Source organism: Strix uralensis, chromosome 6, assembly GCF_047716275.1.
Source record: "Strix uralensis isolate ZFMK-TIS-50842 chromosome 6, bStrUra1, whole genome shotgun sequence".
Classification (NCBI taxonomy): domain Eukaryota; kingdom Metazoa; phylum Chordata; class Aves; order Strigiformes; family Strigidae; genus Strix; species Strix uralensis.
Window position 1 is genome coordinate 21,926,371 of NC_133977.1, and position 27,891 is coordinate 21,954,261.

At 45.0% G+C, this 27,891-nt stretch overlaps 2 protein-coding genes across 4 annotated transcripts in view; both read right to left on the reverse strand.

The window, feature by feature from the left end:
- Positions 1-1,778: 1,778 nt before the first annotated feature.
- On the reverse strand, positions 1,779-11,796 carry CDCA7 (cell division cycle associated 7). 2 transcript variants are annotated; one of them, XM_074873195.1, is made up of 10 exons: positions 11,652-11,796; positions 9,909-10,034; positions 9,391-9,501; positions 7,649-7,900; positions 7,131-7,208; positions 6,195-6,383; positions 5,633-5,773; positions 4,983-5,132; positions 4,260-4,396; positions 1,779-3,943 (listed from the first exon to the last, which is right to left on the reverse strand). In XM_074873195.1, exons 1-10 carry the CDS (start codon positions 11,757-11,759, stop codon positions 3,913-3,915), a joined length of 1,323 nt encoding a protein of 440 aa, XP_074729296.1. In that variant the 5' UTR covers positions 11,760-11,796; the 3' UTR covers positions 1,779-3,912. The 2 variants fall into 2 exon arrangements, with proteins under 2 accessions (XP_074729296.1, XP_074729297.1); XM_074873196.1 differs by lacking the exon at positions 11,652-11,796 and adding an exon at positions 10,527-10,757.
- Positions 11,797-21,979: 10,183 nt separating this feature from the next.
- MAP3K20 (mitogen-activated protein kinase kinase kinase 20) overlaps positions 21,980-27,891 on the reverse strand; it is a 92,119-nt gene continuing 86,207 nt past the window's right edge. For both annotated transcript variants that reach the window (XM_074873199.1, XM_074873197.1), the window contains 2 exons: positions 26,844-26,994; positions 21,980-22,967 (listed from right to left, as the gene is read on the reverse strand). In XM_074873199.1, coding sequence (XP_074729300.1) covers positions 22,288-22,967; positions 26,844-26,994 — 831 coding nt within the window. In that variant the 3' untranslated portion in view covers positions 21,980-22,287. The remainder of the gene's footprint in view (positions 22,968-26,843; positions 26,995-27,891) is intronic.

Consider the following 27,891-nt stretch of genomic DNA (forward strand, 5'->3'; position numbering starts at 1 on the left):
AGAGTAGTTTCCAAAGCTAGTGCCTATTTTTAAAATTTCCATTGCAACTCCCTACACTAATGTAACCGCTTAAGCGGCTGAGTGTGTTGGTCTGGAATGTACAGCGTATGCTACTTCATCAGCCTGTGAAGCAACACTTCAATGCTATTTTTGTAACTTACATATAATGACAAAAAAGTTTGCTTAATAGGTAAGGAAGACAAAAATCCTTCACTCAAGATTTGAAGAGACCTAATGCTTCATCATTTGCCTCAATTAAAAAGCAAGTGAGACAGGGAAGAAGCAAACAACATATATACTAATATATACCAGTCTAAGAGAATCTTCTGATAGTAAGGAGGTTTTGGCCAATTCCATCAGTTGATACTATATCACTGCAGTAAAAAGTTCACTCATAAGCAAGCTTGTGGTTTTATTTACATACTTAACTTTTTTTAAAAAAAGCTATCACTCACCCTTCCAGCATAGTCACTTCTTTCAGACTATTACATAGCCATAAATGCCCTTCCCATCCACCTCCTGTTACAGGGAACAAAGGTCCAAGGAATCTAAGGGTGTAATTTGCCAATTAGTCTTTTCAGTATTCTATTTCTAGCAGTTATAAATGATAATACCAGGTTAAAAAAAATTAAAAGTTATATCAGACCTAGGCACGATATCATCTGGCCCTAAAGTTGAGAGGAGTGAGGGACTATCAACTCATATAGCTTTTTTCAATAACAAATTAACATTCTACCTCACACACGAATTTCATTTTTCAGTTCTTCCTTTAACAGTGACACTATTTCCATGCATCTTTGTTTTTAAAGCTGACAGAGTTAAGAACTTCTCCTCATGAAGTTTCTTAAATTGCTGGCCATTTTCTGCAGATATGAACTATGAGCTCTTTAACTATTTGTCAAGTTACTATCAACAGTACTTAAGTAGCTGTGGTATAGAGGCTTGGGAAAAAAGGTGTATCGAGACACCTCAAAATCATCATGTAAACCATAAGCTAACATACTACACAATTACATACAAATTTATTCTTGCATCACCACCAGTGTGATGAAAGGTAATGCATCTAAACAAAGCTTTTAGGTGAGAATAACAACATGAAAACTTTACCAGGAGAGTACCTTGGTACAGCTCAGTCACTCTGCTTGATCACTTCTCTCCTGTTTCCTCTCTCATTACAGGTCAGCTTCGTGTAATCTGCCATAGTCTCATCTAATTCTTATCTCTAGACCCAGCTACACTGATGCAAAAGCAAGCAGCACAAGTATCAACACGTCTTCAGCACTGAGATTAAGGCCCCCCCAGGTAATTCTCTGCTCCAGCACAGAGCTCCCAAGAGAAGTTACTTAAAAGCTTGGGGGTGTGGGGGAGATTATATATATAGTGGCAGGCACCTGACTTTGACTTGTGTCAAAAACGATAATATCTTCCTCATCCTTTTCAGCTCAGGATGCAGGCATCTAGTTTAAAAAAAAAAAAAGTAGAAAAAAGCACAAAAGGGTAAGAACATGGAACATGTGCGTGAAGTCTGTATCTGGCCTGAACTCAGCACAGGTTAGTCGCCAGGCACCAAACAATTCAATCCAAGCAACGCGAATATCAGAGCAAGCCTGGTTCAGGGACACAGGGCTGGGGAGAGAAAGATGTCTAATCCCACTGCTCTCCCAGGTGTGATGGGAGAAACCAACTCCTTTACTTTACAACAGAAGTTTACCTGAAAGGTGGTAAAATCAAAAAGTACAGCTCTAATAGGCTTTTTGAAAACAGTTAAGAGGCAGAAATTCTAACTCAGAAAGTTTTTATTTTCAAAATAAGAAACTTTGTACAGAACATTGTAGATCCAAGTAAATCTAAATACAGTAGTCTCCATGATACGATGCAAGGGTTTGCTTTTAGCACAGTCCTTTCACTCTAGCAATCAGAAGGCAAGCCCAGCAATTAGGGAAAAAACATAATTTTAAAAATCGCCCTTATCTGTCAGAACATGTTATTTCTAGAGTTCCTTCTTCATGAAACGTACCTAGAGGGTAGAACACTCTCCACCTCACATTGTATAGCTATTCACACTATAAAAAACAAAGAGAGGACAGGAGATTTTCAATAGGACAGATGATTTATGAAATAGATGATTTATGAAATAGAACTGCAAGTCTGAGAAATATCTTTTGTTTCTAAATTCCTCTTTCCTCCCCTCCCACACACACTGATGTAACTCCCATAAAGGTATCAACTGTGGATCATGTATACGCACAGTGCACTGTGCGAGCAGAAGTCTACGTAACAGGTAAGCTCTGTTCTAGTGCTCAATAAATGCAAGTTGATTCTTCTACTATTCAACTGTACATTATTTATAACATTTCATTCTAAACCTTATACAAAGCTTATACAGTAGTTTCCATAACCAAAATAAGCGCATTTATACACTGTGGTTCTCCAGATACAATTTTCATGGCACCTTCTTTTCTACAGCACTGAGTACACAAGACCCATCCACACATCACATTGGAATCCTTCAGCTCTGTTTTTGCTATACTCATGCTTCATTAACATCATGTGAAATATCCTTCTACAATCATGTAGAGCCAGACACAGAAATGTGGCTGGACTGTTAAGGAGACCACAACACTAACCACATTTGCAAGTGCTCGCAAACTGTATGCAACCCATTACATCTCCCTTCTTATTTATTTTTAAAAGCCTTTTTGATGAGGCAATCATTCTTCATCATGTTACTACAACCAGGGTGACTCTTGAGAACATTATCTATTTATGTTTATGCTGCTCTGTGCAACTGGAAGAATAACTCTCTTTAAGATGGACTGTAGCTCAGAAAGTCCTTGTTTTTTAATTTTTTTTTTTCCAGAGGTAAAAAAAATTCAGGCTTCTGATTCCAGTGATTGTTTGTCATGGGCCCTTTTCCTGATAACCAAATTCAGCAAGTCACCTTTCATGCACTTGTAGTTGGCCAACAGCCACATGAACCACTGTCCCTCTACTTAATCAAGTCCTGGTCTGGAGGCATCCCTCTTCCTCAGCATCAGGGCTGATTCTGCAAAGAAGCAGTTTGGCAGTTGCAGCAAGAGTGGGGAGAAGTGAACCCACAAAACCAGTAATTTAACAAAGGGTACATTCTGGTTTAGACAGAGTGGTCACTCCACAATGTATGCCAGTATGTTCAGATCACTGTCATTGCTAGGCAATGCTAGTGCTATAGAAGCTTTTTAGTAGTGGCCTCCTCTCATCTGAGCAAAAATACAAAGTGCCACACCCAACTGCTTCTGCTGTATTTTTTAAGTCACTTGGAGAAACTCCCTTAAAATGGCCAATGTGCACTTTGAATACTCCATAAAACCAAATATTAGTGCTTGGAGACTGCTCAACTGCAACTGTAGGGCTTCCTTTTTGAACTAAAGAATGCATTGTTGTTTTAAACAACTCTTGGCTTCTATTTGATCATTTATGTTCAGTAAGTTCGTATTGCAGAAGTTGGCCAAGAGTTTAGCACATACCTTTCTGCACTTGGTTCTGTGGACAACAGTGCCCTTTTTTTTGAACATCTGTGACCAACTTCAAAGCATAAACCTGCAGCACAGATCACTGCATGAATAAAACTCTAATGGCTTAAAGCCCCATCTCCTTTCAGGAACAAAGGAAAGTTATTGGCATGAAAGCAAGGACTGATGCTATCTGATTTGCAAAGTTGTTTAAAAAGAAAACAATGGCCTGTGGGAAAAGGCCTTCATTAAACAGTTCTTCCCAAGTATGACTTGCACTGAGATAAGTGAAAGTTCTTTATCTTTTTTACCCAAAAGGGGAGGGTAGGCAAGCTTTGTAATCTCATTTGATTAAACAATTCACTGTAGGCAATAACATGACACTGGTTAAAGACTATGCAATTTAAAGGCAGTCGCAGCTTCAGTCTTCCATTCCGAGTTCTTGTTTCAGACTGAAAGAGAAGTAGAAACATGAGTTAGCTTGTAGCAAAACACTGTTTGGAAACTCTTTAGACAAATTAGTGGGAGCTCTGACAATAAACACAGCTGAAGTTGAGAGCCAAAAGACAAGAGTGGATACACCATTTGTTTAGGGTAAGAACCAACATGTCAGAAAAATCATATGGCAACATCTCAGATTCTAAAGGCAACAGGAACTGATCTTGAGATTTACCTGACAAACTGGGATGTGGAGAGCTCTCCTCTCCCAGTTGAGCTGCTTATCCCACTTAGAAGAGAGCCATGTCACTGACACAACAGCATACTTACCTTTTCAAGTAGGCATGGACATTGTCATAGCCATGGTACTTGGCCAGATAGACCAGGACACCTGTAGCACATCGGCCATCTCGCTGTCTGCAGAAGCTACAGTTGCAGATTCCACGACATGGTGGACACCTCCAGGTCTAGACAAAAGACAGACAACAAGCATTTTTAACTCAACTAGAATGCCAGACATGATTCACACTCACGACTTAAAAGAGGGCCCTGCTCCACATCAAGTTCTGCAGTGAACATCAGCGCTGCAGAAGTTCTCTACACCAGTACAAAAGTACAAATTCTTCAGTCTGTAAGTGATTAAACTCTCCTTTGCCTGCCTGCACGTAACCACAGGAAGCATCCCACTGCTCAACTCCTGCACCACTTCCACAACCCACAAGAGCAACGCTTTGTCCACAACACAGTTCCTTTCCATAAGACATTAAGCACTAATGCTAGGCAAAAGAGAACACTATTCTGATGCTCAAACACAAGAGTACTTTGACAGCTGCTCTGCTCTCATAGTTTACTCCTGCAAATAAAGCTACAAAAGTAGTAACTACAACAAGTTCTACACAACACGAGGTTCTATGATTCAATTTGAATCAAACCAGGACCACAGACTGCAGCACTGTAAGCAGTTCCCCTACTAAAACTCTTTTGCTGTGAGTAACCAATGCACCTCTCTGTTCAAGTCAAGCACAATAAAGCCAATACTCAAAATTGTCTTACCGGATCCAACAACGCAGTCCTGACATCTTCCCCATACCTATTGCGGAGGCATGGCCCACAGAATTGGCCCCGTACCCCTATGCAATCAGGGTTACGACAATTTGTCTTGGTGTCTGTGGTTTTTTGGCGACACTGATGACAGGTGGATCCCTAGAACACAGGGAAAGTAGTTCAGGAAACAAGACGTTAAAAATAACTCTTTAGTTAGGGGCATTAATAGATATAAATAAAAGCATTTAACAAGCACAAATAAGCATAATAAAGCATAAGCAAAATCAAGCATTTAACAAGCAATCTCTTTGGCAGTTAGTAGTGTTTATCCTGCAACAGAAAGCCATCTTGCAAGTTTGAATCAAGCCTGTTTTAACATTGCATCTTCAGTGTCTGTTAATCACTTCCCTCAACTTGTATTGCCTGGGTACTACAGTTGTTCCAGGGTGAAAGCAAGCTACCTGGCTCGGTAAAAGTCATTCTATGAATTCAGAGAAAGGTAAGAGATGGTATTTCAAGACCTCAGGCATACATCTCCCAAAAATCACATCCTTCCTCTCAGTGAGACGGAGTCTGCTCTATTTGATGCTAAACCACAAGCAGTGCATAACAAGAAAATTACTTCAAGTATGCATTTCAGAAAGTTGGAATACACTTACCATGGCCCTGTTATATACTTTATCTCTTGCAGATCCACAAATATTATTCAGCTCTTCCGCTGTTATCTCTTCAACTGGGCGCACAATGTGTGGAAAAGCCATGGCACCACGGTGACCCCTCCTGGGAGTTCGGGCTTCATGCTGAATAGCGAAGACAATACTTTTAGTTTCAGCAAAAACTACATAAACAAGGTGGGTATCTTCAAAGCAACGCCAAAGTCTCAAACACCCATTATATATTCACACAAGAGATACAGACCTTTGTGAAGACATATAATATGGGTGCAGCTTTAGCACCTTCACTTCATCTGTCACCTTCAGGGTGCAGAAATGCTACTAGATCTTACTTCATTCCTGCTGGAGTGCCAGAGGAAGTGATTGTTCAAGCATAAGGTGAGGGGCAAATGGAGAACACATACAACATACTATTTTCTGTACTTCCTCCCAGGGCATGGCATACTCATAATCTTGATCAACTCTGTATGAATTACTATTTTCTTGAAGGGATACAAAACCACCTTCATGCTCAACCTGCAACAAGAGAACTAGAACCAAAACATACCTCCAGGTACTCATCAGACATCTTTCTTCTTCTCACTAAGATGTACCGGTCATCATCTTCCTCTTCTGGTAAAGGAGTAGGAGGACCTTCAATCAGGGACCTGGATCTTGTGTGAGGCCGAGAACTTCGATCTGGGTTCCTCCTCAAAGCACTTCTGGGCAACGTACGTCTTGGAAGTCGCTTTGGTCCCTAGTAAAGTTTAAAAGCCCCTAATGAAACAGGCGAAACCCAGACAGCTCCAGTCCCTACTATGAGTTCCTCCCCCAAAAGACATGCCTGCCTTCTGCTTTTCCCAAAGATGAAGTCTTCCTCCCATCCCAAACCAGAAGATACAAGGTAAAAACATCCTAGGCAAATTAATCTTGGACATTCTGCTAGCTGCAGAGAAATAGCCAAAAGCACATTTGTGTCCATGCAGGTATAAGATACAATAATTCCCCCACACAGCAGTAGTACCCGTATCTATGAGAAGTTGTAACTTTTAATGTTGCTCCCATCTTCACACAGCTTATAGGTAAATTAGCAGTGAAATTCATTACACTGCCAATTCACAATCCAACCTTTTTTAAAGACTTAGGCCAAACGTCAGGTTTTTTCCAAGACTCCAAACTCACAGAATATTCAGACTTGAGCATCTAAGTGTGAGCAGCTCCCCTTACCTCCAGCTTTTGGATAAATATGTATTTACACAGCACCCTGTTTAGTTTTATTGGCCTGTGGAGACACCTAACCTTTATGAATTAATCTGTTCTGCTTTATACAGTGGCACATTGAAAGAGAATTGCAAGGTGAGAATGCGTTTTAGGAAGCAATAAAATTCTGAACTGGACTTTGATTCACATGGTTTATTATGTTTTTTAATTGAGAGTCCTGTTTTGTAATGTCAGAATTTGACTCTCAGAAATCTGAAGGCAAATACAGTAAGTTTATACTTACATGACTGACAGCTGGCAATGATTTTCTCCCACCAAAGATACCAGAAACATTTTGCAACTCAGCCATTAGTTTTGCAAGCTAAGGAGGGAAAGAAAAAGGAAGTAGAGCCTTGAAAAGGTGTTTATGTGCTATTACAGACTATTAGATTAGGACAGTTGGCTAGAAGTACAATTAATTATAGGAAATGCAGTCACTCTTCAACTTTTTACTTTTATGTCTTCTTTATGTTCTAGTGACTGCAAGTAATTTGAAAGTGTTCAAACTTCATATATTGAAGCCCTATACTTTAGGCTTGCAGCCTACAGATTTTTACTGAAGTACTTAGCCTATGGATTTTCACATGCCAGTGGACATAAAAGTATCAGATTTAAGTATTAGGAGTGTAAGTTCCCCTTAATGCATTCACATAATTCCCATTAGAGTTAATTTGAACAACCAAAGAGGTCCCTTAAGAGTCAAGGGGGGGGGCAAAGGGGCTGAAGAAAGGGGGGGCCACCAGGGAGACACTGAGTACTTGCCATTGCTTTGTTTTCCTTTATGTTCAAAGCTCTTTTTTCTAAAAACACAGCACCCTTTTCTTCAGAGTCAGAGTCTGAATCTGGAGCAGGCATCACCTTTTCAGGAAGAGGTTCCATCTCACCCTTCCTCCTCCCTGATCTTCGAAGTGGAAACTTCATGGCTACTTTTAGAGGAATAGGACATTTCTGCCTTCTCTGAGGTACCTTACTTTCAGCACTTGTATCATTCTCGTCTGAATCTGATTCCAATTTCTGTTAAATCAGAATGGAAGCATATAAAACCAGGTGAATTGCTGTGCAATTAAATACAGTTCAACAATATTTTGTTTGGGAGTGGTTAAAGAGGCTATCTGGCTGAAATATAGATACTTAAATCTCCAGTCCTAGTGCCCTAGTATATTTTAAAGGGGTGGGGGGAAAGGGGCAGGAGGAGAGGGAGGCATAGGGATAAAAAACTCTCAGTGAGACCCACGCTGTACTGCCACAAAACATCAGAAAAAGAAGCTTAGTTTCAGTTGCAGCAGTATGAGCTGTCATTTGCAGTTCTAATAACAAAAATAGTTTGTGTGCGATTGTGAGAAAGAGAATTGCCTTTAAAGTGCTTGATTTTGCAACATACTGTATCTGGCTATAAAAAAAACCCACTACAGTTCTCAGCACAGGGTCAAACCCAAGTTTGTAAGCTGTCAGGAACAGTCATCTCTCAGCATCAACAAAATCAAGTGAAAACTTTCCCCTAGAGCCAGTCAATAAAATAATTATTAATAAAATCCCAGTATTTCTCATCTTTGAATTCTGATGCCTTGCTTACAACTTCTGCAAGAGCCAAGGGTTCAGTGAGGACAGAAATTAATTTCTTTAGTTAAAAGCCCATTTTGCAATAGTCTTTGACTTTTAGGTTTAGACTCAGTAAGACAGTCTTATTTTGATCATAGGTGACAACAGGCTTCCTGCTTCATATGCGCAGACCATTAGTCAAATGGCAATCCTTATTGGCACAGGGTTTTTATTAAACCAGGTTTGTGGTTCTGGCTGTCCATTATGTGTAGTTATTGATTCTTTTTTCTTACGTATCTATTTCCAGCTTTGTCTCCTACTTACTGTCTTTACTGTTGTGTATTATGTAACTCAGACATGTCCTCTTCCAATGAGACGTTATTCTTTTCTAGTCATTCCTCAGCATGTTCTGAAGTTAACAACCAACCAATTTTACGTCAAACATGGTACTACTTCTGTCTTCTCTATTAAATACCAACTGTTGGTCTTTTTAAGCAATAAAACTGCTCTTGCACTGATGTCAAGTAGGAAGGCGGATTTCACCACCTATCACTATTTCTCTATTGCTAAAGAAGTACAGTATTTCCTATTACAGTCAGAGTGCAGGTTTGACTGCATGACAATATACACATAAGTTTTTCTCAGATTTCCTGGAGTCCATGGGCTAGGCACAACATTTTGTATTAAGGAAACCAGAAATATTAGAATTTAAGAGAGTAACATCCAGCAAGGACAGTTTTAAGAGGTATTATATTTCAAAATCTATATGGCAGATTTTATTCTGAACTTGCAACACTCACGAGCTTAAGGGCTTTTTACAGACACAAAAAGAAAATGAAACTATGGCTACTTAGACTATACATTAAACAGAATGATGCTTCCTTTCTGACAACATTTGACTTTCAAGCTGAAGCTGCCATTATTTGTCAATTAAGAATGTATAAAACTAAAATCAACTGTCTTACCAATGCACCTTGAATCTCATTTTCTGAAAAGCCACAGAAGGATTCATCATCAGAAGCTTCATGAAAAATTTTTGCCAGTTCTTCTCTAATACCCGACCTAAACTTGCATTTCTAAGAAAAATAAAATATCCTTTAGCCTAAGTTGTACAGAAAATGATTCACATTTACAACTGCAGAATAAGCAAAGAGCTTTTTTTAATAAAGAAAAAAAAATAGTTAAGGCATTTAACAAGGGGTTTCAGAACCACAGTTGCAAATTATCAGGCATGTTAGGTTAGGTGACATTTCAAAGGCTAGAATAAATAGCTAATCTGTTTCCAACAATTACCACCTAGAAGCACAAGTGAAGAGTGAAATTACAGCATATAGCATAGATTTATAACTACTATACAAAAACATAAGCAGAGCAAGCAGTTTTAATCGTGCACAAAACATTTACTGGCTTTACCAGCTTTACATTTTTGCAAGCTTTACTAGCACTGCGCATCCAGTTTTATTTGTCCTTGTACTGTACTTACTGTGTTTGCAAAATTATCAGAACCAAAACTGTCACAACTGTCATCGGAGGATGAGGATGTTTCCATGGGAATCAGTTTCGTATTTCGGAATGCGGTGAAGTTTTTCCTTCCTGAACAACCTCGGCGCTGCAAGAGGACAATGGCAACATCGTTACTAAGAGAGATCTATTGTAGCATACTAGCTTTTAAGAACATTCTTAAATCGAAGTTTAAGAGGTTTGAACATTTTAGGATGTTTAACAGTCTTGAATACAAGTCAGCGAAATTATCATCAGCTTTGAAATGATTCCCAAAGTTAGAAATGGTAAGAGTTCCTGCTCTGATACATTTCTGATCATTGTTATAGATCAGTTTTGTTCAGTATTTAGAAATACTTCTTTTACGCAAACAGCCAAGTGGAAATATACACAAAAATCATATCTTTCCCCACTCACTATAGACAATGCTGAAAAAAGTACAAGTACACAAATAGTACCTAGAAATCTTTGATTTATTAATTACTTTTGAGACAAACACTAAATACACTTCAGCTCTTAAGGAAGGGACTAAGGATCATATCCACAGAAAAGAGGAGCTTTGAAGCAATTGTTCTAGACATGTTTTTTTTGGTTGAAATACCTTTTCTGATAGGCTTCAGGTTCTTATTTCCCAGGGAATGTTTCTACTGGCAACGACCCATTTTTCCTCCCCAGGGTGGCAGCCACCCGAAGGCCAAGCCTGCTGCACCCACACTTAGACGCTGCCCAAGTCGAGCACTCTGTCACCAGTTCACATGCCCAGCTGACTGGGCCAAATAGTCTATAAATACAGTTTAAACAGTAACTAGCCAGGGCAATGTAAAGACCTCCGTCCTCCCCCCAGCACCGCTCCGCACGCTGCTTTCCGCCGGAGCAGCACCGCAGCAGCCCTGAGGCTTGCCCACGCTTCACAGCTCGGACGAGGAACAGAAAAGCGGGCCGGCCCGGCCCGGCCGCGGCTCCAGACACACAAGGCGCCGTTTCTGGCGTCGCCTGCCGCGGCTGAGGGAGCGCCCGGCCGGAGAAACCCCGCCGCGGCGGGCCGGGCCGGGCCGAGGGGCCTGCAGCACTGTGAGGCCCAGGCCCGGAGACCCGGGCCGCCATCGGCAGGCACACACGCCTTCCCGCCTCGGCGCGGCCCCGCACGCCAGCCAGGGGCGCGGCCAGCTCTGCCCGCCTCCCGCTAAGATGGTGCCGCCCCCCCCCACCACCACCCCCGCGGGGCCGGCCCCGCTCCCCCGAGCTCCACGCCCGCACGGCAGGGCCACCTCCCCCCTGCCCCGGGGTACCTTCCCCCGCGCCCAGCAGCCCCTCGCGAGGCAGAAAGGGGGGGCGCTGGGGGGCCGCCTGCCCGCACCACTGCCGCCTGCCCCACGCCGAGCACGGCTCCGAAGCCGGGCCCCCTATCCCCGGCAGGCGGGCGAGGGCACCGCGGGGCACGGGGAGCCCCAGCACCGAAGCGGGGCAGGAGGCCCCGGGCTGCCGGTCGGCGCGGCGGGGTTGCCCCCGCGTCCGCTACCCCTGGGGTGCCCGGCGAGCCCCAGCCCAAAGACGCGCCCCTGCCCGACCCCACCAGCCTCCCCGCAGCCCAGCTTGCCCTGGTCATGAGACCCGGCCGAGCGCGGCCGCAAGCGCCACAGCCCCCTGGGCCACCAGAAGCGGCGGCGGCGATCCGCAGCCGTGCCGCGAAGCCTGCGGGCAGCCCCTCGCCGCGGGCAGTGCTCACCTGCGGGCGCGGCGGACCCATGCTGGCGGCGGCGGGGCAAGCACCGGGGAACTGAAGGTTCGCGCCAAAGCGGCTGCGACCGCGGGGGGGCGGGGCCCGGCGGCGCATTTCCCGCGTTGGCGCCCGCGTCCTGGCAGATGTAGGTGACACCCCCTGGGGATCGGGCACCCGGCGTGCCCGCCCCGCGCCCGCTCGCCCACTCCTGCTAGGGAGTCCGCACCTCTCCTGGGGCGTCCCCGAGGGGGCTAGTGCGGAGGCCCGCTTTTTTTTTTTTTTCTATTGGTGTGCGAGGTTTATGGAGCTGCAAGGGCCTGGCCCTGTGGCGCGAAAAGCTCCCGGTCGGAGCGCCGCGGGACGCGCGCGCCAGAGGGGAGGGGCGCGCGTGGGGGCGAGAGCAGCCCCGGCGGAGTGGGGGGCAGGGAGAGTCCACGTAGTCTCTAGCTCTCTGTTTCTCTCTTTTTAAAATTTTTTTGTATGCCAAACCTGGCTTTGTTTCCACCACTCTGAAATAAAACCCTCAGACAGGGCCAGTTTCCGGGGGTAGAGGGGGTTTCTCCACGAAAGAAGGGCGGGGGCCTGTGTGGAGGCTGCCCCCGGGGCTGGGGCGGGCCCCGCGTACCCCCGGGCACCCTGCACCCCTGGCGGCCCCGCCGGGCGTGCGAAAAGTGCACTTGGTGAACAACCAACGCGCCCGCTGCGCTGTGTGTGCGTGGGGCCGCAGGCACGGCTCAGCGTTAGGAGCGAGATGCTGGGGGAGGCCCGTTGCCTCTGCTCCCCTGGGAGCACATTGCAACAGGATTTTACAAAGAAGTTGGCCGAGCTGCGTTGTGCAAACAAAATATACTTGAAAGCAAGCCAGAAGGAAATAGATCAGCAGTGACTGTACACCATTTTATGTAACGTTTGTAATACTGCATTAAATCAAATACAGCTGTTAAAAACAGCAAAATAACTGCTGCATGACCAGTATTTTGGCAGCAACAGTAACAGCAGAAACCCTGAAGAAGCTGTATGGCATTTGTGGCCCCAGCATTTGCTATAATCCTTTGTTTATCCAGTGGTTTGAGCTGGGCTCAATAGGGGTGCAACTGTATCTGCTCAGCATTTCCAGGTGCCCTCCTGGCAGCAGGCAGGTCCCCGCTACAATCAGCGCCAGGGAAGGAGGCCCCACGCGTGCAGCCCACACACAAACCTGCGCCTGTGTAAAGCAAACCACGAATCATCTCTAAGCCAAAGCCTGTAAATAGGCTACAGCACAATAGAGTGCAAGAGCCCTCGTGGAGGTTTTCTATTTCCCGTGGGCATTATTCTTCCTGTGCATGCTGCAATCTGTTGTGTAAAAGAATCTCCATTTTAACTAAGCCTGTAATTACATACTTACCTGTGCTGCCGGCTTCTCAGCGCAGGCACAAAAGCAGATGAACTAAACCCAGTTCTCCGGAGACCAGACCACACTCAATTCCTCTAAATCCACATTAGTGGAGGATTGCCACCCAGATGGTTTCCAACCAAGACAGCTCAGTTGGGAAGTGGAGATGTTCCTTGAATTTTGATGTAGTTTTACTTCTTTGAGAAAAGAAAAAATCTACAAATACTAGTTTACTTACATGGAAGAAGAGATCCAGTTTCTCAACAGTAGCAGCCCTTAACATCTTGAATCATGATTATCAAGATTTTACTAGAAAAGTAGCCAACCTTCACAGCTTTTAAGAGCATCATATGAAATGTTATGGTGTACTGATGAGGCTAGCTGAATCCATACTTCAGACTGCAGTTAATTTTCCATTTAATGCTTAATGGAAGCAGCATTCTTCAAACAACATATGTAGTCAAATGGCTTTAAAATTAATAGGCCAGAGCAGGGACTTTGTGGGGAAACCTGACAGGACATTTTGTGAACTGTATTTTCAGCTTTTTTTTTTTTTAATATGTGAAAAATAATTAATTTATTGAAAATTGTGTATGCCAGCTCACATATTTTACAGAGGATTGGGGAGAAGGGGGGGCAGGAAAAGGAGAAGAGAAATGGGAAGTACATCAAGAGCAGGGGCTTCCCTTCCTACGGTACAGTGCAGGGTACCAGCAAATGAAGGTCTGTAACTCAGGAGATGGCTGTTGTGACCTGCGCTGCTGTCATTTCCCCTGTTTTCATCTTCATGCCCTTCCTGTCCCTGTTCTACCCTGCAGGGCCCAGATGCCCTTGGTGGATGGGCAGAACAAACTTAACAACTGGCTTTAGTGTGACGGATCTTAATGTTTGTCAAGATGTAGGCAGCACCACTGTCCTACATCCAGCTATTTACAATAGCTGAGGACATGCAAAGCTGAACTCGGGTGAGCATTGCATCTTCAACCACGTTTAACTCAAATTAGACTAATGTGAGTGGAAGAAGACATTCCTGCCCGTTCAGCCCCCCAGTCTGAGTCATGCATGGCCTGTCTGGTGCTACCAGCTTCTCCCTCTCCCCTTCTGCCCAGCTGTGGGGCGAGCTCACCCCCCAGGGCTCACGTGTTGGGAAAGATTATCTGGATAATTTTATCAGGTGTTTCCAATAAAATAGTCCCTTAAATTCTCATCTGTCCTTGAAATGAGTTGTCAGTACATGGTAGCGGTCCTTAGAAGACCTGCTAAGGGAATCAGCTGAAATTACCGAGGGACGTGCACTAGATTGAGCGTGCAATGCTTTCTGCGTCCATCCAGGGAAATCAAAGTTGTTTACATATTAAGAGCTTGAAGCAGGAGCAAGAACATGGACCTCCAACAACAATAGCTCCATTGTCAGAAACAGTAAATGTGACCTTTGGTCTGCCTGGGATGAAGGACAAGCGCTGTCCTCCATGTCACCCCACAGATTTCAGCTGTTGGCATTGCAACACAGCTTTTCTTTCTGGTGGCAGGACTCCTGCTGCCCTATCCCTGGCTCTCCTACACACTTCCTATCTTAACTATGAACAACACACTTGGTGCTCTAGTTTCCTGTGACACAGATTTATAGATGTAAGTATTTCAGTGGAAAGGGAGAGTCTGGATTCTCATGACCACAGAGTACCTGCAGCATAATGCAGTAACACGTATCTTAGCTCCATAGAAAAGAATAAGATTGCAGCTACTAATGACAGTAATTAAAAATTTCTGTAAGAGCTGTCCAATCACCTCTTCATCTGAGCAAATTATAGTGTTATTGAAACCGTTAGTGCAATAGCATGAAGCTAAAAACATTTTGCATTAAAATAATCAGACATTGATTTATGATGTAAATTGTAAATCGGTAACCTATAACACACACTAATTGTTCTTTCTCTTGAAAGGTGTGTTTCCGTAAAAGATCTGATCAAGCATAGGTATTTGTTCACATGTCACCCTCCAGTGGCTAACACTACTATGCAAGACATAATAAGGATTATAATCAGGTAACCTGCTATTGATTGCAACCCAGAAAGGACACTTGTTCTTACACAGAGGCAGGAGGATGGCCACTTTTGGAGATTTAATTATAGTCAGATCTCTACATATTTGCTGGACATGAATTTTTATGAAGTACTTTTTTACTGTAAAGTGTGCTCTGATAGGTAAAACCAGAATTGGTAAAATAAATGTAAATTTAAATATTTAGTATGTATAATCAGTTTATAGCCAAGACCAACTGTACCAGCTCCACAAAATACCTCCACAATGCAATTAGTATCTTCTTCCTTTTTTCTCTCTCCAAGGAAAAATAGATTTTCCCCTTTTAATTTAACAGGTTTGTATCTCCTTGTGCTTTGCTGTAAGTTCCTAATTAGTAAAGGCGGGGTGCAGATGCATCCTGCATGTTGAGCTGAAGGTGGTCATGTCTGATCCTACTCGATACCGTGTTTCTTTGACACACACTGGCAAGACCATAAAAATTGAAAGAATAAGAGAAGGAAAACCAAAGGAATAAATACAGTCCAGGGAGAGTACAAGTGCAGTTGATAAATACCTCTAGGAATCTATATTTGTCAGTGCACTAAGAGACTGGCTGAAATGTGATCAGTTTTGATAGAAATCTTAATGATTATTCCAAGTATACATCATAGCAGATCATTCGGAGCCCAGAGCATTGTGATACACATTATGGGAGTGTAATTATAATGCTCATTCAAGTATCCTGTAGCCATTCCATAAAATGCATAGCAAAAAATGTTTATCAAAAGTAGCTGTCGTTGATATGCAGTAGTCACTTTTAAAAGCTCAAGATCCCAGTCCTTTCACTCTTGGGCTTTGATTTATATTTCCCTTTGAAAGTACAAAATAGATTAAGTCACATCATAAAAAAATTGCTTACAAAATGTTCTGCAAATGCATAGCTGTGGGAAACAGGAGGCTATCAGAAAATAATCAGAAATGCTTACTGCAGTCTGTTTTTTTGCCCTTTTATATAAGCTTTGCCACTGCCTCTTTGTGAATGTTGATTTGCATTGCCTCCACCAACCTTCAGTGAGATGTGGTTGCTGGGAGAGGATGGGAGTGGGGGGACAGGCGGTGGCTTAATCTTCTCCCCAAACACCTCTCTCTTGGCAGCTTCCTCAGGAGGGACAGAGCGAGGGGACAGGTAGAAAGCCTCACTTGAGGCTCACTACTGCCAGCTGGGGGGTCCCCAGGGCACACCTCATGGACTCAGGCCCTTCTTGTGTTTTTTCAACAGCATGAGGGAAATGCCCTCTCCCTGCTGCAGGGACCCCTCACCTTTCATGCTAAGGCAGGAAAATAAATGTCTACGTTGAGCCCCAGGTATATTAAGCCATTTCTTTCTACATAGCGTTCATGGCTGTAGTCCAGGCAGGAGCAGTGGGATGCAGCTGGGGGGGAACGTAGGTGGTGCTGGGGTGGGAGCTGCAGAGGGGGCCTGCACGCTCTGCCCCCGACTCTCAGCTGCCCCCGGCCGCCACTGCCTCCCAGTGCCGTTCCTCTGTCCTCTGAGATGTTCATCTCAAATTCCCTGTATTTACATGTACTCAAACGTGAGCTTGGCAGACCCTTATTAGTGTTATTGCCGTAATAGACTTCTCCTCCATAACCTCCAACTTTTTGCAACAAACTGCCTTGAACTGCTACGCTTTGGCACTTCATTAGATAAGAAAATTATGTAAAAACCCTTCTATGGTGGACACATATACAGAAAATAATTCTGTCAGATGTAATTTTCAGAGGTAGCACAGCTATTTGGTTCCATTTTAGTGACGTGAGATGTCAGGAGGTCTCTCAGTTTGGGGTTTTTCCACAATTACAAAAGCAAATGCCCATCTTTCCCAGTGTAAAGTAGTAATAATAATAATAATAAGGTCAAAGTGCATTCTGTAGGACAATCAGAAAAATCAAGTGCTTATCTGTGATGCACAGTCCAGTATTCTTGGCAGCAAGTTTATAGCAAGTCTTAAAATACTTGGGGGTTGATCCTCAGAGGCATTGCCTGAGCAGGAGAGGAGGACAGTGGTAAGGGGTGTCCTGGCTGGGGCCTGTTGGTCTGAGTGAGAAGGGAGGGGGGATGCAGAGGGTTTGGGCGACTTCTGCTCCTTAAATCAGCTCAGCGAGTTGCCAGATCGTGGTCAGCATATGGGGTTTTGGTGTGTGCCCTGGGAGAGTGGTGTTGCTATCAGACAAGGCCAACTGCTAGAAAACAATCAGTGGGAGCAGGTTAGAAAGCAAAACTGCAGTAGCAAGTATTTTCTTTAAAAAGTAAACAATGTCCAAAACCACCCATCCCTGTTTCATACTGATGCCAGCGAGAAAGCAGGTTCTCACAGGGCATTAGCTCAGTCATGGCAGCACTGGGGGGAGGCACAAACAGATGCTCTCCCACCCCAGCTGAACAGGAACTGGGTTTGGTTTCTCTAGCATTTCACGGAAATAATCAACCAGCAGCAACGACACCTGTGAACCCCAGCCCTGAAAACCACCATTTCTGGGAGCATGGCAGTGTTTTGTCTGCTGGCATGGCATCACTGAGATTCGGGTGTAGACTGGGAGACAGAGGGGCCACGGGCATCCCCCCTGCTGCAGGCAGGTCTCAGCAACGTCAGCACAGGGTGACCAGGTCCCCCGGCCATCCCATCCCACCCAGGCAGCATGACCAGATCCCCCCAGCACAGAGGTCCAGCACACTGTCGCAGCAGTCAGACAGGCTGAAATGCTGGCAGCTGCATTCCCCAGTGAAAAGGGGTCAGATGGCCACCCCATCTTCCCTCTCTGACCATTTCTTCTGTTTATCTTCCTGAGGAGCACAGTGCAGACATAAAGTTTTGGTATGTGCTTTGAAATCAATACGAGGCCCAAAGCAACAACTAGAAATGTTGCAAGAGAGAGAGATTACAACAGTGCCCAAATCAAACACTGAGCTGGGTGAAATTCCTGCCCAGACCATAAAAAGCGGCCTCGGCAGCTCTGCTGCTCCAGGATGGATTGACAGTCTACTCATGTCACAAGGGGTTAGGGTGAGGAACAGCCTGGGGTTGTTTGTGATTTTGGGGCCCCTTGGACTGTTCAGTGGGCTGTCACCTCTGCAACAATCATCCTTCTGTGACTTTGCAAAGGCTCTGTGGGAAAAGGAAAGGCTTGTGTGAGGGGTCGAGCTGGGACATGGATTACTGTGCCGTTTCATCTTTTCCCCATCCAGGCAGATGAGCAGCTACAAAAGCTGAGCAGCTTCCCCCTTTCACAAATGCTTTCAGCTCTGTCGAGCAAGCTGCACGTGGGCAGCCCCCTCGAGCCCTGTATGCATGTGAACAAAAGCAGTCTGTGTCTGCAGGACTGGACAATGTTTTTGCTCCAGGGAGTCTCACATTCACGTGCTGTCCACTACGCTTCTGAGCCGAGTTTCACGGGTGCAGGAACTGCCAGGTGGTTTGCAGCACAGCAACATCCATGCCTCTGACCCACAGGACATGGGGAACACGCGCTCCGCGAGAACAGTTGCTTGGCCCCTTCCCCATGCAGCACCACGCCAGGCTGCTGCGCTGGCTGTCAGTCCCCAGGACACTCGTCTCTTACGGCCAGTCCCTCTGACAGTAGCAGCAGGTACCCCCGCGCTGTGGGGGAAATTTGTGTACGTAGGAAGCCAGTATCAACCAGAGTCAGACCCAGCTCTGGGACACCTTGCTGAGCTAAAGAAGAATGATTGTTAACCTCAGCGTTAAGTGCCTGCTCTCCATCCTCCTGGTTTTCGTCTCTCCTCTTTTTTTTTTTTTTTTTTAAAATAAATCCTTAGGTATATGGGAGACATAAAAAAAACTTACAAAAATTGAACATTTTGTTGGCAGAAAAAGAAAGAAGTCTCAGCATTATTTTTGTCCATGCCATGAGGACGTCAGCTGCGGGGGGAAAGCCTGTAAGGCTTCAGAAAACCAAGGATCGTAATGCTGCGGTTAACCTGCTCTTCCTATCTGAACTGAACATCACTTCCTCCCTCCCAGCAGGGTTAAGAACTAACAGCTGGAGAGAGAAGCGGCTGTTCACCCAAACCCATTCTGTCGAAGTCTGGCATCCAGAGGGAGCTGGGCAACTCTTGTGATTCCCACAAGATCCTGAGTAAAATGTTGCCAAACAAAGAAACAAATTCTGTGTAAGCTCTGACAGTCAGTCCCACACTTTAATTAAAAAAAAAAAAAAAAGAAAATTTATATCTAATTTTGTAAACATTCTCCCTATTGGACACAAATAACTCACTTTGGATGTCCAGTTCTGAATTTGCCTTCATGAATTCCCTGCTATTTTTCATCATCCATTCCAGCAGCCATCCCAGAGCTGGCTTCTGATAATTCAGAGCATTTTAAACTGTTGAAAAGGAAAACACAGGTACTTTTTGGGAGTTAAGAAAACAGCAACATCAGTGCATGGAGATACAAAGACCAAGAGAAAGGAGAGCCAGGAAAACAAGGGGCGGCTCTACAGCAGTGGTATTTTGTGCTACTTGCAGTCAGCCGTGGGGGGAGGGTGTACCACTGCTGAGGATATGTGTATGGATGGAGGGCAGCGTGTCCAGCTCCTAGTGTGCAAATTAGACATACTGGTACTTAAATATGATTGGCTTTAACAGACTTGTAAGAAGACCCTAAGAAAATGCAACAAGGCTCCTTTCCAAAGAACAGACATCTGCTGAGGTGTAGTTGCCCAAGACACTGATTTTCCACATTGCTGTGTGTGGTCTTCTAGCTGAGTGTTGGTAAAGCATGGAAATAAATTGCTTGGCTTCGTAAAGTACTGGGGGGTGAAAAAATAAGCACATTTTGACTTATAATGAATTATTACCAAGACAGGGAGTAGCCACATTAAGAGTGATAAAAATGAGATGGAAAACTAGATATTGCTGAGACTTACTTTTTTTTTTTTTTGACAAGTTCATTCACTGTTACTTTAACCAGCAGTGCTGGTGCAGCAAGAGGATTTCTAATCAGTCACTATTGCATGATTGTTTAATTTTAATAGGCGTGATCAATACCATCCGCTCCTCCTTTAAATGCTAATGAACACTTTAATACAACAGATGTGGACAGACAGTACATTGCAGATTAAAATTAGGCACAGCATTAAATTGCTTACAAACAGCAGAGGAATCCTGCTGGACATCTTGACAATCAACCACAGGCAGCTGATAAATCTTGAATTGCCACCACCAGCCCAGTGTCTGCTGGGTAGGGCCTTGTTTTCAGGCTTGTACAACTACACCACCATCCTCATCACCCTGGAAGAGAAATTCCAAACTCCTGCAATTTCTTTCTAGGATTTGTGCAGGCCCAACCATGAAACAAGATCTCACTTCCTGAGATGCATATCCAAATTTTAATAACAAAAGCATGTTTCTAGCAAGTGCTCTCACGGTGCGGTTAGTGTCAGCTGGTATCCTCCAGCCCATTTTGGTCACAGCAAGCAATGTTAGAGAAGGATACCCAACCTAGACAAAATTCCAGTCTCCTGCTAAATTGTGACAGAGAAACATCCAGTGGTGGATTGTCCACATCCCTCAAATTAGTTGTCAGGTTCAGTAAACCAGGGCCAGAAGCTGAGTTACTAACTAGCTTTCAACCAGTTTGAAGCCACAAGAAAGCAGCAAGCTTCATTATCACAGAGCTTCACGTGCAGAAGTAAAGCTTCTTACTATTTTTTCTGCTTTTAACTGTCGTCAGAGGAAAAGGTGCTTAAATGACAGAGATCAAATTCCTGCACCTGCTATTGGTTCTGTCCTGCTCCATTGGTTTTGGTGGACCCTGTCCTGAATTCATGAAATGTCAGTCCCATTTCACTCTGGTAGGTATTGGGAAACCCACCACGAGGCTCAGCCCTCATTTGGGCTGGTGGGAATCGGAAGAGACCTGCATGTACCCCTAGGAGTGGCCTTTGTGTGGAGCAGGGAATTTACATATCCTTTTGAATGTCCGGTGACAGGGCTATGGTGATGGAGGAGTTGACGTGCCAGCAGTTCCTCCAGCATTGCTCACAGCTGCATGCCAGTGAGCACCGCTCGGCATGGATGGTATGTAGCATCTTGTTTGAAGGCACCTCTAATTTAGTTTCTTGACTTTCATAGGGTACCATGCATTGCTTTGGGTTCAGTCTCCTTTATCTGTTTCTTCCTTTTTTTTCCCCCTCTTGCATCTTGGGAAACCCTAACTTTTTTCTTTTTTTTTTTTCCTTTTTAATTGTGTGAAATCAACTTGGAGTGAAAAGGCCAAGAAGAAACTTTCTGGCGACAAGTGAGTCTACAGCTGTGTCTTTGTTCTCAGTGGAGCTAAAGACCACATTAATCAGAAACTTTGCTGACCTTGTCTTTACTACCTGAAGACTGAAAGACAAAAGCGACACAGTCTGGCCACATGTAAAATTCAATTAAAAAATGCCTGCTGCCCAGGGATAAACATTATCATAGACCTCAGTGGGGTTAGATATAACTATGATAAAGGCAATGCCTTTTTCTCCCTCTATTTTTATTTTTTTTCCCCAAAAGAACAAAGCTTAGTTTCTGTTTCTCCTTCTGATTACAACTGTGAATGTGACAGAATGTGCTCAGTGGTGTCGGGTACCTGGTGTCAGGGCTTTTAGTAAAGAGTGAGGTGAGAAATTCCTGAGAGGGGATGGCAAGCTGGAAGTGGAGAAGTGAAGCTACTGGAGCGGACCTGACAAAAAATCTTTGCGTTCCTGTTTTTTTCAAACTATGCAGGTCTGATAAAAATACTACCTTTTCCTATAGCCGTGGCAGAAACAGACTGAACAAGGCATGAGGAGACCTGGCTCAGAGCCAGACTCAGTGTCTGGAGACATAAGGGAGGTGAGATGTAGCAGCACAACTCCTTCCCTAAGGATGAAACAGAAAGCCTTTCGTTATGGCACCTGGCTGTGCCTTATACTGATTTTATTATTGAAATATTAAGCAAATCAGTGGATACCCGGTCAGCTGAGAACATGAGCAGCCAAACGGAGGGGAGAAAATCAAATGAAATCCCTCAGCGCTGACTGTGATGGGAGGAGAGGCAGGCAGCTCTCCCCTTCCACTGGCAGGCCCCAGGCCATGCCAGCCAGCAAGGGAGGTGGTGTCCTGGCTCTGGTATGGTGAATTAAATAGGAGCAGGCATATCTTCTCTAGGTTGAACATTGTTCAGTTAAATAAAGGGGCAAATTCCTCCCTCAGAACGTCCTCCGGCCCCGCCAGCTCCCCCTGGGCCTCTGGTTCCCTGACTTGCCGGTGGTCTGCCTGTGGGGCTTCCTTGCATGCTGCACCTTTATCCACCCCCCCTCGCTGACTCTGCTCTCCCCTTCACCCCTCCTGGGCTCGCTCTCGCCCTGCGGGGGCATGCCCGGGATGGCCTCGGGCTGGGCAGGGCTGCGGGGGTACCTGCGGTGCTGGGAGGCCAGGGGCACCGCTGGCGAGGAAGTCCTGCAGGCTCTTCCTGAGTGCCGGGGGGGCACTGGGGAGCTGGTCCCGCTGCGCCGCCCATCCGAGGAGCTGCGGGAGTTACCACTGTGCGAGGCATTTCTGCCTTTGCCGGCGGACCTGTCCCTCTCCGAAGGGGTGTCAGAGGCTGTGCTGGAGGTGCTGCTGCCTTTCGAGTTCAGGTGCAGATTTGAGATGTTTCTCATCAAGCTGTGCGAGAAGGGAGAGGAGTTTCTGGAGTGGCTGATGGACGTGAACTGGTAACTAATGGGACCACGCGTCCTCCTCACGGCAGCGGCATAGGAGTCCTGGCTGTGAAGGTAGGGCAGGTAGTGGGTGATGGTAGTTGGGCTGTGGGGGTGGCCATGCTGGAGAGAAATAGCTTTTGCTATTTGGTGCATCCGCAGCGTCTGCATCCACTGGCTGTCAATGCCTGGTAGGGAAATGGAAACAGAGTCAGTTTTCTGTGAATTGATGGAAAATAGCTCTCTGGTTTACCAAAGGTGTGAGGTTACGTACCAGGGTTTCTCTCTGAAGAACCTCGACATATCACAACCCACCTTTTCCCTCCCAACCTTGCAGCAAATAGTCCTAGGTTTGAGTATGTCCAGCATTATGAACATAATATTGGACTTTTAAAATAGCAAGTGATGCAAATAGTTCTGATGCTAGTGCAGATTATGGAGCTTAGACTAGAATACACATACTGAATCAGCCATTTGGCTGTTCAGGTGGGTTCCCACTCCCAAGTGCCTCCCAGTGTTTTTAACCCAACCTGGTTTTAAACATTTCCTGTGATGCAGTTGGCAGTCTCAGCAGATTTCTCCACAGCTTTCATTGCAAAAGAGCCTGGAGACCTCCAGAGCAGGCACACAGCAGCACCCCAAAGTGCCGGCACCACCGCAGCATCGCCCTCCACCTGTGTCTCTCCCAGCTGGCACAGTCATGCTGTTCACAGCTGAGCACAGAGACAGAGGTAGTGCAGACCCCAGTGCAAATCTCTGCTGCAGCAGCCAGATTCACCCCTTCTCGCTCCATTTTCTCTTCAAAATGCTACACACCACAACAACCAGAGCCACTTCAGTTGTTAGTATTACTACAAATCCAGAATTCAATCCACTTCTCCAGATACTGAGTCTACATGGCTCCATTCAGCTTCATGCAGAAAATCAACTCTCTCTGTGGAAAAGCCAGTGAGGCAGCAGGCTTCAGCCAGGATAGCTCAGACAGTGCGTAACTGTGAGTGACTCGGGGTATTACAGTTTCCTCACACCTGCTGTCACAGCCCCGGGGTCGTAACAAAAGTTGTAGCTCCCAGAGATCAGACTGAAGTGCTTTTGAAAGTCAGTCCTGTGGGTTGCATGAAAGTCTATAGCAAATAGAATAGTTGCAAATTTTTCATTTGAACTGTGAGGGCTGCCTGGTTTGCTACTTTATGGGTAGAGCAGAGACAGGAATTCCTCTTATCCAAGGCCACAGATCGGGCCAAAAACCCATGGGGAGCAGCTTAAATAATTTTGCTCTAGAGAGATTTGAATGATTTGTCCTTAAAGATTGCTAATATCATTCCAACAGGAAAGCATAACCCTGCCAGCTTGAAGCAGCAAAAACGTGACCGAAATGTTATTATCTTCAACAGAAGACCCCAGCTCCTCTCTTGCATTTTTTTCCAGGTTTTCCAGGAAAGACTTCCTATGCCATGGGACCTCTCACTGCAATGCTGCATCGGCCACGGGGAGTTTTGTGGGAGCTGGGTAGCAGCTCTGTCTTCGTTAGGATTGCTCCTGTTAAGTTGTAATGGATGGTCTTTTCCATTCCTCCTTTCCCCAGACTTTGCTTGAATCCCAAGAAATTTAAATCACTTCAACTTAATGTCAAATATGTCAAAAGGAAACTGTCTTTCCTGTCAAAGTGTGAGTGTGACACTGCCACAGCAGATAGCTCTGGCTGCACAGAGAAATGAACCTCCTTTCACGGAAAGACAGATGGGAATTGCCTTCTCTGCCTCTTAACCTCCTTGAAAGTCACAGTTTCAAAAGAAACATGCATGTTGAAATGTACTTGCTAGACACCATCTCCTCTGCCATTCCCCTGTGCCTTCCTACAAAGGCTGTGGATGTAAAACACAGGCCTCAAACCCAGAAGCAGCAGGCTCAGGACTTGAGTTTGAGTCTTCATTTGTTATCAACTCTCAAGTAGCCACCACATGCCCTGTGGGACCAGTGTGGATGGTGTCCTGAACTAGGGGCTACCTCCAGCACCTTCAGGCTGTTCAGTCCCTGCTCCTTACAGCCAGCTGCGGTTGCCAGCCCAGGGATCAGCTGCCCAGCAGGGACCTCCCAGTGAGCCCTGTGGGGCTGCCTCTCACCTCTCATGGGCTGGGGAGCTTCTCCCTCATATGATCTCTGGGCCACCAACTCTGTACACTGAATTAAATGCTCTATGTGGCAGCCCACAGAGGTAGTACCTTCACTAGTGGTTATTTTAGTCTCTTGGGTATTACCCTTACCTTTGTGCTTGGATTTGGTGGTGTTTTAAATCTGGGGCAGGTGGTCTGGTAAAGAAGACAGGTCAGAAGGTTTGCTAGGGCTGAGGCACAACTTCCACAATGGCTGGTAACCCACCTCCTGTGAACTGTGCCTATTCACTTGGGTGCTGACAATACACTAGTGCCTTTGTGTAACTCTTCCATGTGCATACGGGACAGACAAGCTCTCCCAGCGCTCACCGCAAAAAAATGAAAGCAGCTCAGCTTACTGCAGCAGAGCCAACCTGTGAAGATACACCACACTTTGGTAAGGCTGTATGGCTCATCACCCTGAAATGAGGGTAACCTCCATCAGCAGAGCTAATCTGCGGTGAAGATGTATCTTTTAAGACAAGCGCTAGGTTCCATCTGCATTAAAAAACACAGTTGTGTTGCAAATGGATCACAACTGCTTAGGAATAAGAGTACCCATTTTAGATGTGTCTGTAGTCTAAACTCAGCACTTCTCAATTCATGAAGCCATTCTTCTACATTTGGCAGTAGTGTACAACATTGGAGAAGTTCACCCTCCGCTGACTGGTATCTTGTTCTAGCTGCTGTGCTGTCCCAACTCAAACATTTCTGCAGCCCTACTGTGAACTCAATCAGAAAACCAGCTTTGGCTAACAAACACCTTTACAAAAAGAACAGCAGATCTTAAAGGCAGAACTGTGCTAGAGTCAACTCAGTTGAGTTTGACTATGTCAGCAGCATACTTTATTTAGGAAATGAAGACTGCAGTGTAGATCCCACGGTATTATTAAATGTATCTCACTGAACAAGTCAAGCCCCAGAAGCCATAACAAACACTATTCCAGAAGTCAGATAATGATGAGCCAGGGCTGGCTCACATGGGCAGGCTGAGCTGTGGAAGAAGAGTGCAGTGGGAAGATTTCCACTCTTCACACTCCATTATTGCCAACAGATAGAGGGTAGAGATGTGTGAGATTGTCTCCTTTCCCAGCAAATGCCTTCCTGACATCCTGGTTGAGAAACACATCTTCAACCACAGGCCCTGCACACTTTGTGTGGGTGTTATAATTCAGTCCAAATCCTTTTGCTATGCCAATACACTTGACTCCACAAAGCTGAGCACTCTCTTTTCTTGGTGAAGAGGGGCAGATTTGGAGGAGAAGGGCAGATCTGCCAGTTGTTACCCTCACCCAGCATTCACAAGCAGACTTTGGAGAAGAGCAGGCCTGCCATCATGGAAAGGCTACTGTGGATGTGTACACATATGCCAACAGAGAGGGGAAGAAGCCTGGACCCTAGGCAGAAACACCTCTCCCAATGACCTCCTACACTGGAAGGGATTGAAAAGTTGACCTAAAGCCGACCCAAGGAAGGGGTTGAAAAAGTGTCAGGATTTAAGGGTGCTTACTACCGGAAGATGTGAAGTATTCAGGGTTTTGGAGCAGAAGAATCTGAGCTCTATGTCTGCTGTTGATGTGCAACTGCAAGTGACTACAGTAGATGAAAGATCTGTAGCTAATCGTCATGGACTGCTTCCAGCATGCTTCCTACAGGAGCATACAGGTCATCCCCCTTAAATCACATTGAGATATAGAACATGTTACTACCCAAAGTTTAGCCTTTAAGCTAAATCAGACATGCCAGGGTGCTCCTGCATGCATCTACAAAGACATCGTAGGGACCACAATGCCAGCTGACTCTGCAAGACATGCTCTCTTGTTGGAACAGAATAACGGCACTGATTTTTTGCTGTTCTCCCCATATACACCTTGCCCATGTCAGCAATAAAGTTTGCATGTACTGACTTACTTGAGTCGGATCTGCTACGTGAATTCCCCTCCGAGTTGGGGAGCGAGGTTTGTATCATGAGCTGGACTGTCTCGACCTCATCCTGTGCTTTCACCTTGCTCCAGCAGATAGCTTGGATGTGCCTGGTGCTTTTGGGTGCTCTAACATCACTCTGTTCAGGAAGGACACAACACACATGAGGACATAATGCGCATGAGGACACAATAACACACTAAGCTACAAGGGAACTTCCACTAATGCCTGGGTGGCAGCAGCGTTTTCAATATAGAGTCTGTTTTGCAAAACCACTTAGCCAGTTCTCAAGTATTTTTAGACTCTAGATAATTTTGGCTGGTATTTTGTGATTATGCTAAAAATGTGGTAGTGAATAACTGTTTCAATTCATGTACCATGTGGAGGAAAGATCTGAAGGCCTTCCTCTACAAGCATAAAAATATATTTTACTAGTTACATTAATGTGAGTGTCAAATGGGCAGTGCTTTCTGCTAAAAGAGGTAGGACTATGCAGATATTTTTGCAGGGGGACCCTCCACAAAACTTTCCTGGAGTATCAAGGTCTTCAATTTGCTGTTCAGGGCCTATGACTCCTGCGAGAAACTTCAGGCTGAAAGAAAACTACTGTTCTTCACTTCTGAGACAGGCAAGAAAGGTCGAGGATTTCCCTGTCTCTCCATCACTACTTGAATCCTTGCTTAGGACAGAGCTGGAATCTCAATTATTAGCCTTCTTGTGACACACAGCCTTGGTCTTTATAAAAACACTTTTGTAAGTAACTGCAAACTCTTTTTATAAAGGCTGATTTCTATCACATTAAATTGTCTACTGGGTTTTATTTTATCTTAGTTTACTCTTGACTTCTCATTTTATTTCTTCTTCTGTTGCTTCTCTGCTCTCCTAATTAGCACTTCATTGAAAAGGTAAAAAACAGTCTCTTTAAGTAATGCAAACACTGACCATTACACTTCAAGCAAAAGGAGTTTTCATCCTTGAGAAAAAGAGCCACCCCAGGCAGCAGTCTGAGGACATTGTCTCTAAACCTTGTTCAGCT

Excerpts from the sequence above, each read along its gene's own strand:
- CDCA7 (XM_074873195.1), bottom strand. The coding sequence starts at position 11,759 with ATGCGCCGCCGGGCCCCGCCCCCCCGCGGTCGCAGCCGCTTTGGCGCG. Across the intron at positions 7,901-9,390 it reads ATGAGATTCAAGGTGCATTG|AAATTGGAATCAGATTCAGA; the intron begins GTAAGACAGTTG and ends CTGATTTAACAG. Across the intron at positions 7,209-7,648 it reads TAAAGGAAAACAAAGCAATG|CTTGCAAAACTAATGGCTGA; the intron begins GCAAGTACTCAG and ends TTCCCTCCTTAG.